At 42.4% G+C, this 11,703-nt stretch overlaps 1 protein-coding gene across 2 annotated transcripts in view; it reads right to left on the reverse strand.

Moving 5' to 3' along the window:
- The window catches only part of PLCB4 (phospholipase C beta 4), a 402,177-nt gene that overhangs the window by 21,773 nt on the left and 368,701 nt on the right, over nt 1-11,703 (reverse strand). For both annotated transcript variants that reach the window (XM_029917446.1, XM_029917447.1), the window contains 3 exons: nt 10,690-10,840; nt 6,439-6,488; nt 6,271-6,336 (listed from right to left, as the gene is read on the reverse strand). In XM_029917446.1, coding sequence (XP_029773306.1) covers nt 6,271-6,336; nt 6,439-6,488; nt 10,690-10,840 — 267 coding nt within the window. The remainder of the gene's footprint in view (nt 1-6,270; nt 6,337-6,438; nt 6,489-10,689; nt 10,841-11,703) is intronic.

Genomic DNA, 11,703 nt, shown 5'->3' on the forward strand with positions numbered 1-11,703 from the left:
ACTTCTCCTTTTACAAAGGAATGGGGTCCTAATTACTGATCATTGTGTAACTGGGGGTCAAGCTTCAGCTTCCCAAAGTATAAAATGGAGGAGCTGGGGAATGATCTCTCAGTCCATTTTAACTCAGAACAAATCTATCATTGATTTCATTCTTTGGTCATTAATTAAATGACATGTTATGGAAGAGGCATACATATTTTTTCATTCATTCAGGTCAAGAGTACCAAAATTAAATGTGTTCACTGAAAAGTCAATCTTAATTGGAATATTTTGGGAAGAGTACATGTGCAGCTTTTAGCAGAATTTGTATGTTTCTTATTGGAGTGAAGAGTACATTCAGCTACTTTTACGAAAAACTTTTGCTGCAATTCATTCTTGTGACTGATGGGACAGTGGGCGTGAATGACTGCACCACAGATCTTGCTGGAAAATTGGAGTAAATCATGTTTGCTCAGCATGTAACTCTGAGGTCACCACTAAGCTGCCTCCGTGGGTGGCTGCTGTGTCTCTGGCCCTTTCAACTTCATAACATTCATAACTTTTACTTCATAGCCTCTGGCACTGAGGTCTTACTAAGAATTACAATTGATGAGTTTAACAGCAATCTTGATGTTATCAGCTAAAGTGCTTGTAGAGCAAAGAACAAATTTTCCATTATTAGCTTTACTGAAATGCCAAATGTTAGCCTGTCAGGCATTTCCTTTGACTCATCTGATGGTGATGCTGCAAACGGGTGGCCCAATGGATGCATCCAATCTACAAATGTTAAGTCCACTCCTCAACCCCACATGGTGTTTTGAAAGAAGATTGAATTAGGGGCCAATATTTAAAGATCTGGAAGTTCATCTAAGACTCCAGATTTTATGTGTCCTCTTTTGAGAATGAAGCTGGCCCAAGGACTTTCAAGGCACCAATGGTGGGAGTTTAGTCTGACTTGCCTCTTGAATGGGAATGAATGCTCTTCTGTTTTCTGTATCTGGCCAACTTCTTTCTTATTTGGTCCCTATAGGCATTTATGTTAAATAATATTTATAATTATTTCTCTAACATGTTATTGGGGATCCTTAGCCAACTTTGAGTTTTATTCGCTCTAAAGATTTGACTGCATCAGACAATTGAAAAGTATGCCCACTTCTTAATGAAAGAAACCCTATTTCAGGACTCTAGTGAGTCATGCATTAGGGGAAATTACTATTGCTTAGTTCCGTTTTTGCTGTGTCTCATCTAATGGACATTTGGAAACCATTCGCCTAGTTTCCATTTCAAATTGAAGAGGTGGTTCTAGAAAGTGAGAGACATATTAAAGTCTGATTTCCAGTTGTACCCACAGAGGCCATTGACCCCTGCCATTTTCCAAAATCTAGGCATGTTAGCTAGCATCCTGATCTCATTTGCGGTTCAAATGGTCATTATCCCTGACTTTTCTTCTTAGCATCCTATAAGCAGCTCACACACTTATTTCTATGGCTCTCTTGCAAGTGATAGATCCTCCTACACCAGAATTTGTTTTCCGTCCCGTGGCTACCCTTCAAGGTCAAAAATAAGATTTCTTCTGCATAATACATTTGTGTCTTAAGCCACTGGAACTTAGCTCATGGGTTCTCTGCTTCCCTATAGGTCTAAGAAGTGGCATTATTTACCTAAATTGATGTGTAAGAGCAGAGAGTGCCCTGCAGTAATAACATGGACTAGGCAGGAGTCTGTTCTTAGCTGCCAACCGCCAAGGTTGACGCACGGATGCTGTGGTTGGGAGGGTACACCCTGGGCCAAGTTTCCTCCTTAGTAGTTGCTTAATAAGGCCTTAGGGCAGCAAATATTAGCCCCATCTTAGGTGGCTTCAAAACAGTTCAAAAGAGTTTAGAAGTTGTTTCACAGAAAGGGTGTGGGTATTTATTCTCACTATTGCTTGAGAACAGGTCAAAATTTTGTTTTTTTTTTTAGGAGGACTGGTCTACAGCTTGGAGGCAAATAGGGGGGTCACTAGGGGTCAAGGGACAGTCAAGTGTGCCAAATAATATTCCTAAAGAAACAATTCTCAAAATGTAATGTGTGCAGGAATGGAGCTTATTTACTTTCTAGAGCTCTTCTTGGTGATGATAATGAAGTCTCAAGATGCAAGGATATGCATGTTTTATAAAGCCTCCAACTCTTGGCCTAAGGATCATATGCTGAATAAATAGTTCCAAAGGAAGCCAAGATATTTGTGCCCTTATAGAATCATGAGGGCTTTTAAAAACCTTTTACTAAGACCATCAAGAAGATGTGAGAAAGAAAAATCAATGTGTGGAAACTCAGAGGTGATGCAGTAGAGTGGTTAAGCACTTGAGTTCTACTACTGGGTATTAACTCAAAACACAAATGAAAAAATATGAAATATGTATACATCTCTGTAGTTACAATAGTCAAGATATGAAAGCAATGCAGGTGTCCACTGATTGACAGATAAGGAAGATGAAGGGTGAGTTACTCTGTGTGTGTGTGTGTGTGTGTGTGTGTGTGTGTGTGTGTGTGTATGCATATGTATGTGTATAAGTATGTATGTATGATGGAATATTATGCAGCCATAAAAAGATGAGATCATGCCATTTGCAACAACATGGATGAACCTAGAGGGTATTATGCTAAGTGAAATAAGTCAGAGAAAGAAAAATACCGCATGGTTTCACTTATATGGGATCTAAAAACACCAAAAACAGGGGCGCCTGGTGGCTCAGTTGGTTAAGCCTCCAACTTTGACTCAGTCACAGTCTCAGGATTGGTGAATTTGAGCCCTGCACTGGGCTCTGTGCTAACAGCTTGGAGCCTAGAGCCTGCTTCGGATTTTATGTCTGCCTCTCTCTCTGTCCTTCCCCTGCTCTCACTCTCTCTTTCAAAAATAAACAAACACGAAAAAAAAAGCAAATGAGTAAAGAAACAAAAAGCAGAATGAGACCTATAAATACAGACTGATGGTTGCCAGAGAGGACAGGGTTGGGGGGATGAGCAAAGCGGGTGAGTGGGAGTGAGAGATTGAATGAACAGGTCACAGGAATATAAAGTACAGCAGAAGGAGTACACTCAACGGTACAGTAATAGCCTTGTATGGTGACAGATGCAGTTCAACTTGTCGTGAGCACAGCCCAGCATATAAACTTGTCAAATCCCTACCTTGCACTCCTGGAACTAATTTAACATTATAGGCCAACGATACTCAAAAAGACTTAGAAACAAAAAAAAGGGACCTGAGTTCGGGAGTCAGAATTTTAATTCACATACTGGCTAGGTCATCTAGTAAAGCTGCGTTAAATGTAAATTATCTCCTCTGACAAATGCTTGGTAGATGGTTTACAAAAATGGCCCTAATTCTTTCTCTCTCTGCATCTACCTCCTTTACCCCCACTTTGTAATTTGACTTTGTGGCTCCTCTTACCAAGAAGTAGAATTCCCAGTCCCTGAATCTGGATCTGCCTCACGACTTGCTTTAGCCAGGAGAACGAGACGGAAGGGATTATGTGTCATTCTGAGCTGAGGCTTCAACAAACCTTGTGTGCTTCTGCTTGGCCTCTTACCAAGTGAATCACAGCCAGGCTGAAGGTGAGAGGCCACATAAGGTAGAGAGGAAGTGGCTCAGCAGAGGCCCTCCTAAATCAGCCAGTGCCCCCCACTCCCAGCCAAACTGGCCCGTGACACCAGATGCAGGAGTGAACCCAGCTGATCATCCAGCCGAAGCAGCCCCAACGGCTGACCCACAAAATCATGAGCTAATAAACGGCTGATGTTTTAGGTCAGTACATTTGGCAGTACTTCATTATTTGGAAAAATAGGAGAACTTCTATTCAGAACTCCTGATCAAAATTAATATAGTACTCCTTTATATAATTGTTACAGGAATGCCTACAAGTAAGTGCTTAGGTAAACTTCAATATAAGTTAGCTAGCTTTACCATTTGAAAGTACTGACAGAAAAATCAGTGTTAGCATAAGCAAGTTCAAATGGAGATGAGGCACTAAGTGTTGAATGGAAAGAGATACCTATCCTTCCCCCCTCCTTTACTGGTTTTTCCTTTTTCAGATTTAAAGACAAGTATGTTCGCAGAGTGGTCCTCAGTATATATTAGGCTAGTAGGTATTCATGGAAATCCTTCATCTCAGAAGGTAGTTCAGATGAGACCATGGAAAATACTAGTAAAATAGTATAGACTGAAAAATTACAGGAGATTTATAGACAGGAAGCTCTAATTATTTGAAATTATTTGCAAAACTCTTAGACAGTTAAAATAGATGAACTTCATTTTTTAATTTTAGAGGGTAAGAGAAAGCTCAAGCAGGGGAAGGGGCAGAGAGAGAGAGAGAATCCCAAGCAGGCTCCACACTGAGCACAGAGCCTAACACAGGGCTCGATCCAACGACTCTGGAATCATGACCTGAGCCAAAATCAAGAGTCAGATGCTCAACCGAGCCACCCAAGCACCCCTGAAATGCATTTTTAACAAATGTAGATTATGTGGTGAATTATAAAAGGTGTGTTCAAAGTAAGCAAATGAGACTCATTAGCAGCTGAGTTTCTCAAAGAAGCACAAACTTAAATCTAGGCCACAAGCTCTGCATTAAAAAATTTTAAAAAGTTTAAAAATGATTATTTTGAGAGAGAGAGAGAGTGCTCGCGCATGAAAGAGAGCGAGAGCTTGCACACACGAGCACGGGGAGGGACAGATAGAGAGGGAGAGAGAGAGAGAATCCCAAGCTGGTTCTGTACTGCCTGTGCAGAGCCCAATGCAGGGCTCGAACTCACAAACCACGAGATCATGACCTGAGCTGAAAACAAAAGTAGGATGCTTAACTGCCTGAGCCACCCAGGTGCCTCACGAGCTCTGCACTTTTACTATCTGGAGTGATTCAGAGATATATTATTAAAGTCCAGCTCTACAGGATATGCCTCGGTTCGAGGTCTGAGTCACAGAACAGAGAGGTGGACCTCAAGATGAGTTTAAAAGAACTCTGAAGTCCTTTCAAGCTAAGAAATTAAGCTTCTCTTGCTCTGGCTGCCCTTAGTGGATGAATGCACAAATTACCTTCCAGCCCCAGTGGTTGTCACGATCCATCTTAGAAGGAAAGAGGTATCGTGTTTTCCTCCTTTCTCTGGGAGGAGTGACTGGGAGCAGGATGACACCGGAGTGCTGGGAAGTGTTCGACCCACACGAGAGCTCTTGAGGCCAGCTGTTGCTCTTCTCTTAAATTTGCAACCAGCTCTTAGAATTCCTCACGATCACTGTCAAAAAAACCCTCTTCTTATGGGCAAAGAGGAAAAACAACTCTATTTCAGAAGTAGGCCACTGAGCAGAGTTTACATAATGGGGAAAGTGAGAAAAGCCTTCTCTCTGGGAGCCGTGGGTAAGAAAGTCATAGCTGGCTAGCACCTCCCTCCGTGCCCTGTGTGTGGCAAATGACATGTCAGAGACCCAGGGGATTTTGGTGCTTCTAGGGGGAGACTGAGCTGGTTTTCAAGGGTCTGTCTAGGGCCCACTATTTAAAATTTTTTTAACATTTATTCATTTTTGAGAGACAGAGTGTGAGCAGGGGAGGGGCAGAGAGAGAGGGAGACACAGAATCTGAAGCAGTCTCTAGACTCTGAGCTGTCAGCACAGACCAACGCAGGGCTTGGACACATGGACTGTGAGAACATGACCTGAGCCAAAGTCAGACACTTAACCAACTGAGCCACCCAGGTGCCTTTAGGCCCACTATTTTAGATAAAGTCTGATTATTAAACAATTTTTAAAGTTTATTCATTTTGAGAGACAGACAGAGAGGACGTGAGAGAGCAAGCAGGCACAGGCTGGGGGAGGGGCAGAGAGAAGGAGAGACAGAATCCCAAGCAGGCTCCGCACTGATGGCAACGTGGGGCTCAAACTCAACAACTAGGAGATCATAACCTGAGCTGAGATCAAGAGTCAGATGCCCAACCGACTGTGCCACCAAGGCGCCCCGTGATTATTAGCCATTTTTTAAATGGGTGAAGCTTTGTTATGCTTTTGAGGTAACTGTTAGAAATGTAGAGTATAAATCAGTGACAACCAATCTCAAATGGATTCTCTTTTTTAACTTCATTTAAGATCAAGGCACTACTGTCCAGTTGGTTGGTGTCAGTTTCTAAGCCATGTTTTTGCCTGTGAAGAAATCACTGCTCCATCATGCAAAATAATAGCTTGAGGTTTTCATCTGAGAGCTAAAAGTCAGGACAGACCGGCAAACGAAATCACACACACACGCACACACACTCAGTACAATGTACCTTAGCATGTTTCTTCTTTAAAGAATTTAGCTCCTTCTGTTGTTTCTTTAAGTGCTTCAAGTAAGCCTGTGAAAGAAGCAAAGAGGGTACAAAATCAATTTTTTGTAGCCACGATGAACATATCTGGTATGCGTAATAGAAGAGTGCTTGTAAAATGAGCAAATTTACCTTCATCTGCTTTAAATCTTCTATCCTCACTTGAGGGATAAGTTCAATACCTTAAAAAAAATTAAAGCACTGTGTATATTAAGAATTAAAGAGAATAACTCATAATATAAAATTCATCATTTTGAAATCTCATCTAAAGACTGGGAAGCAGCTTTACGTGTAATGTTACGGATATAAGCATCTTAATTTCTTATTACAAAGCAATTAGCTAGACAATTGGCAAGCTTATCGTCTTAGTTCAGGTTCCTGACAAGCAGAGCCTGAGCTGGTTCCGTGCGCGCACGACATACTGAGCAAAGGCGCTCAGGAGAAACCCTTAGGGCAGCAAGAGAAGCAGAACAGGGTGGAGGAAGAAGGTAGGGTGTATTTCTAGCAGAAATCCAACCTCAGTCTGACCTTCAGAGGGCTCTTTAGGATACATGGCCCTCTGGAGTTGTTCTACTTCGAGGTAGGAAGACAGCACCCTAATAGTCAGCCAATGGCTTCAGAGGTTGGACAAAACCTTCCAGGCATTTCCAGACAAGGGGTCCCCCACAGTCTGAGAGGGTGATCCTCTGAGAGGGTTGCAGTTGTGATTTGAAATCACCCAACACACATAGCAGCTGGGGGGTCGGGGTGCCAAACCCACAAAGGACATCTGATCAGGCACCACAGCATCTATTTACACTACTTTCATCCCTGTACGTACCAGTCAACTACCTCCCAGCTCTTTTCTCACCTGATCATCATCAAAGAACAAGACATTTTTTTCCCCAGCTTTTACCAAATCTAATTTTGAAGCAATATGCTATGGAGTGCAGCCATGCCTTCAACATATAGGAAATTCTGAATTCGAACCATTTTAATACAGGATGCAGTCATGAGGACTTGGAGTAACATACTAAATTACCCTGTTACTGGAGTGATGCTAGGCCAGGTGTCGTCATGGCAACCACAGTTGTAGAAGAATCCCCAAACATTTTGTTTGACTGCAGATTTTTCATCTTAGACAAATGAATGAATGTGTGTCCTATACTGTAACTGATTTCCATTAGAATCCCCAAAACTAGGTATGAGATATTCATAGGATAGGACCGAGTCCCAGGCTTCTGTTTTTCAGTTTTATTTATTTTAAGAAGATGTGCAAAACCCATGTGAGGGTAGGAGGGTGGGAAAAGGAGTCCTGGCTAGGAGGAATCAATCCTGTGACCTATAACATTTATGACAAGGGTGTCCCAGGAACATGGGGTTACTCCCTGATCTCCTATGTCTGACATATAAGCTAACTCCCTGCTTTACTGTCGAGAGTGGGAGGCAGTGAATCCTGGCTTCCCAGCTTTGTTCTCTTCTGTAAAATGAACAGAGTATTGCAGTCCATGCAAGGTCCTCCAGAGAGCTAACAAATGTAAAGAGTTGAACTAGTCCAGTGAGACTTCTTTTTTGGTCTTGGTTAAAGTCAATCTTGATGAACAGAAACCTATGGAAACATGAACTTGGCTTTTGCATTTTTTTGAGAAAGACAGAAACAACTTGTAAAGATCATAGTTTCTATAAACGACTTAGCCAGGAAAAACCCACACTCCACAGAACCAGGATGGGTCCATGTGCAGTTCTCTCTGTCAGCCTACAGAAGTGGGTCTAGTAGAACTTTTGGCAACAGTGGCCATGTTCCATATCTATCAGCTGTCCAATGACGAAGAGCCACTAGCTACCTGAAATGTGGCTAGTGCAGGTGAGGAGTTCAAGGGTTAATTTTTTTTGTTTAATTTTTTAAAATGTTTGTTCACTTTTGAGAGACAGAGAGAGAATAGGAGCAGGAGAGGGGCAGAGAGAGAGAGAGAGAGAGAGAGAGAGAGAGAGAGGATCCAAAGCTCCAAAGCAGGCTCCAGGCTCTGAGTTGTCAGCACGGAGCCCAACGTTGGGCTTGAACACATGGACCACGAGACCATGACCTGAGCTGAAGTTGGACACTCAACTGACTGAGCCACGCAGGTGCCCCAAGGGTTAATTTTTAAGTTTAAATTTAGATAGCCACATGTGGTGGGTGGCTACTGCACTGGCCAGTGCAGCTCTACAAGCTTCCCTGGTGTGCATGTAACCATACTATACTTTGGGCTCCAAAGATTTTGGCTAAATGAAGGTTCACTACGTAAAGTTTTTGTTCTTCTTAACAAAGCTTAAAAATAACTTGTTTTCTCCCAAGCTGTAATTTGTAGGTCAACTAGTTTAGTTTTCTTAATTCCTTATTCCTAAAGAGGAAATTAAACACTAGGCAGTTACTGCTGTCTGGCTGTGTGTCTAAGAGAAACCATTAGAACTTTCTCACCTCCATAGATGTGGGCAGCAAATTCCGCAGGCTCAGACTGTACACCCTGCTCTCTCTCCCACCAGGCCACTCTGGTTGACTTCCAACTGCCAGCACCTGCATTTCCATGCCTGAGGAAGTTACCTGAGGACTCTCCCTCCAAAATATGCTTTACCATCCTTGGGTCAATCTAGAATCATTAGGGAATTGATCCCTCCTGCAGTGGCTCTCAACAAAAGGCTGACTGTAGTCCAAGTATACACTTCCCTGCCCGTCCAGAAGGATGCCTCTGAGGTGAGTGTCCAACACCAGCCCTCAGAGTGTTTCCAGGGGCACCGAGCTTCAGGTGGCTCAATGCAGCCTGAGCACCTTGATTACTGGCTACCTTCTCGACCTTGTGTCACCTCCCCAAGCCCCTACCTGTGTACACTGTACCCCCCAAATAAACTACTTGCCTGGCCTGGTTCTTGTGTGGGATGCTGTCCTACATTACCTCCTGAAGGTGTGAAGGCATTTCTCACAGAACCTGGTAATGTCACTTGAGTAGGTTTCCAATTTTCATGAATAAATAATTTTCCTTTCAGAAGGAAACAGCATGTAGACCCTCTTTCTCAGGGTGCCTGTTGAGGAGACTGGACTGGAAATGAGAGATGCTTGGCTCCCTCAAATCTTGTTTGGAACCAGGGGTGAGCGAGTTCTAAACACAGGCATGTTCCCTTCTAGAACTAGGATTGCTTTTGTCTTCTGTAAGCTGGTCACACTACAATTTTTCAGGCCACTTGACTTACTATACTTACTAATTTCTTTATGTACTAGGGGGCATGATACAAGCACTTTAAATAAAAGCTCTCCCATTTTCTACTGTCTCTCTGTTTGACTGGCTAATGTTAATAATGACCAGTACTGGCATGGAATGCCCAAAGCCTGCATCCTGAGCTTGCTCATTTCTCCAGGGGAAGAACAGACAAACAGCTGCAGGCAAAGTACAATTTGGGCTACTTTTGTGAAGTCTCATTTTCTAATTTGTTACACAAAGCTCCATGCACTCTTAGTTTCCTGCTAAATTACTATGCTGCCTTGGTTTGGAAAAGCCTGTCATTTCTTACCTTAACTGTAGCACTGCGTGTATTTAAGTGTACAAACAACTTGATTTCCTAACATTGAGCACCGTAAATTCACACATAAGTGGGAAATATACATACTGAGTAAAAAACCATTCAAAAAAAATTCTTATCACAGAAAGAAGAGTGAGTTTAGTAAATGATTCATGATCAAGGAGGACATTCAAAATGTTTAACTACCAGTGTGAGATGGGCACCATCCAATCAGAATAAAGTCCAGCCAGTAAGCATGGAAATCAACTTTAAATAACCAATATGGTTGTGTCCCTACATACCGGTTGAATATTAGCACATGGGGCACATCATTCTTTGTGGTGACACCTCTTAGGATATCTTATTTCACACGCAGGTAACCATATAGAATTGGCCTTCAAATGCCCATCTGATAATTTCACAAATAATCATGGATGCTAAACATCTACCCATGGGGGCAAACTGCCAATCAGGCAATCTAGAAATACCAGAACATGATGATTCTGTCGGTTCATGAGCCCACTGCCTGTCTAGAAGGCAGAAGAACATGGGGATGAGTCAGTCAAGTTCATTGTGTGGAAATTCTTTTCATCAAGGAGACAGAATTTAAACATTTCCCAAGACAATGGATATTGTACCCAGGGTTCCAAGGTGCAGGGGATCTAGGAGATGAGATATAAATGTTGCCTCCTGGTTAAACACTCAGGAAGACCAAGCAGTCAGTCCAATCTGCAAGAAGCATGCTGCTCTGGGCTTTTACAGGGCAATCAAAATGTGCAGAATTAGCAACTCTAATAATCTTCACAAAAGCCCCTTCAAAAAGACTCTAAAATTTCCAGAACAGACAAGGAGCCCAAACATCTCCCCCTTTACCTTTCTTGGCTTCCACTCCAGACCCCAGGGCTGCCGTGGTGGTTGGTCTGAGCTCGGAGCTGCTCTGCGGGGTCACGTTGGCTTTGGCAGTGTTGGCCTTTCCTTTCTTGTCATTCTTAGAAGTATCACTGGGCACGTCTGCTATGTCACTCTGGAGCAGAAATGTTTATATTAACCTGGATGTATGACACTTTGCGTTCAACTGGCCGACGCCTTCTCTATCTTACTGAATTCAGTCTGAACCACTCAAAAACTCCCCTACGACTCTCTTAACAGTCTTTGCCTGGCAGGAGAAAAGATGCAACTCTTACAAGCAGGATATGGTAAAGGGAGCTTTAAAAACAAAAGAAACAATACAAGTATGCACTGACATGGGAGAAGGTTGGATGCAAGACTGATAAACAACAAAGAAATGTGAATGTCAATTTCATTAATTCTCTGCATTGGGTTAGCTGGTATTTTAGTGTATCATAAAAGCATCTTGTACTTTAAACATTCCTGAGCATCCAGCGTCACTCATCATCAGGGAAATTCAAATCAAAACCACACTGAGATACCACTTCACACTGGTCAGAGTCGCTAAAATAAACAAATCAAGAGACTATAGATGCTGGCGAGGATGTGGAGAAATGGGCACCCTCCTACACTGTTGGGGGGAATGTAAACTGGTGCAGCCACTCTGGAAAAGCGTGGAGGTTCATCAAAAAACTATCACTAGAACTCCCCTATGACCCAGCAATAGCACTGCTAGGGATTCACCCAAGGAATACAGAAGTGCTGATGCATAGGAGCACATGTACCCCTATGTTCATAGTGGCACTTTCTACAATAGCCAAATCATGGAAAGAGCCTAAATGTCCATCAACTGATGAATGGATCAAGACGATGTGGTGTGTGTATATATATATATATATATATATATATATATATATATATATATACACACATACAATGGAGTACTATATGGCAATGAGGAAGAATGAAATATGGGCATTTGTAGGAAAGTGGATGGAC

Source organism: Suricata suricatta, chromosome 12, assembly GCF_006229205.1.
Source record: "Suricata suricatta isolate VVHF042 chromosome 12, meerkat_22Aug2017_6uvM2_HiC, whole genome shotgun sequence".
Classification (NCBI taxonomy): domain Eukaryota; kingdom Metazoa; phylum Chordata; class Mammalia; order Carnivora; family Herpestidae; genus Suricata; species Suricata suricatta.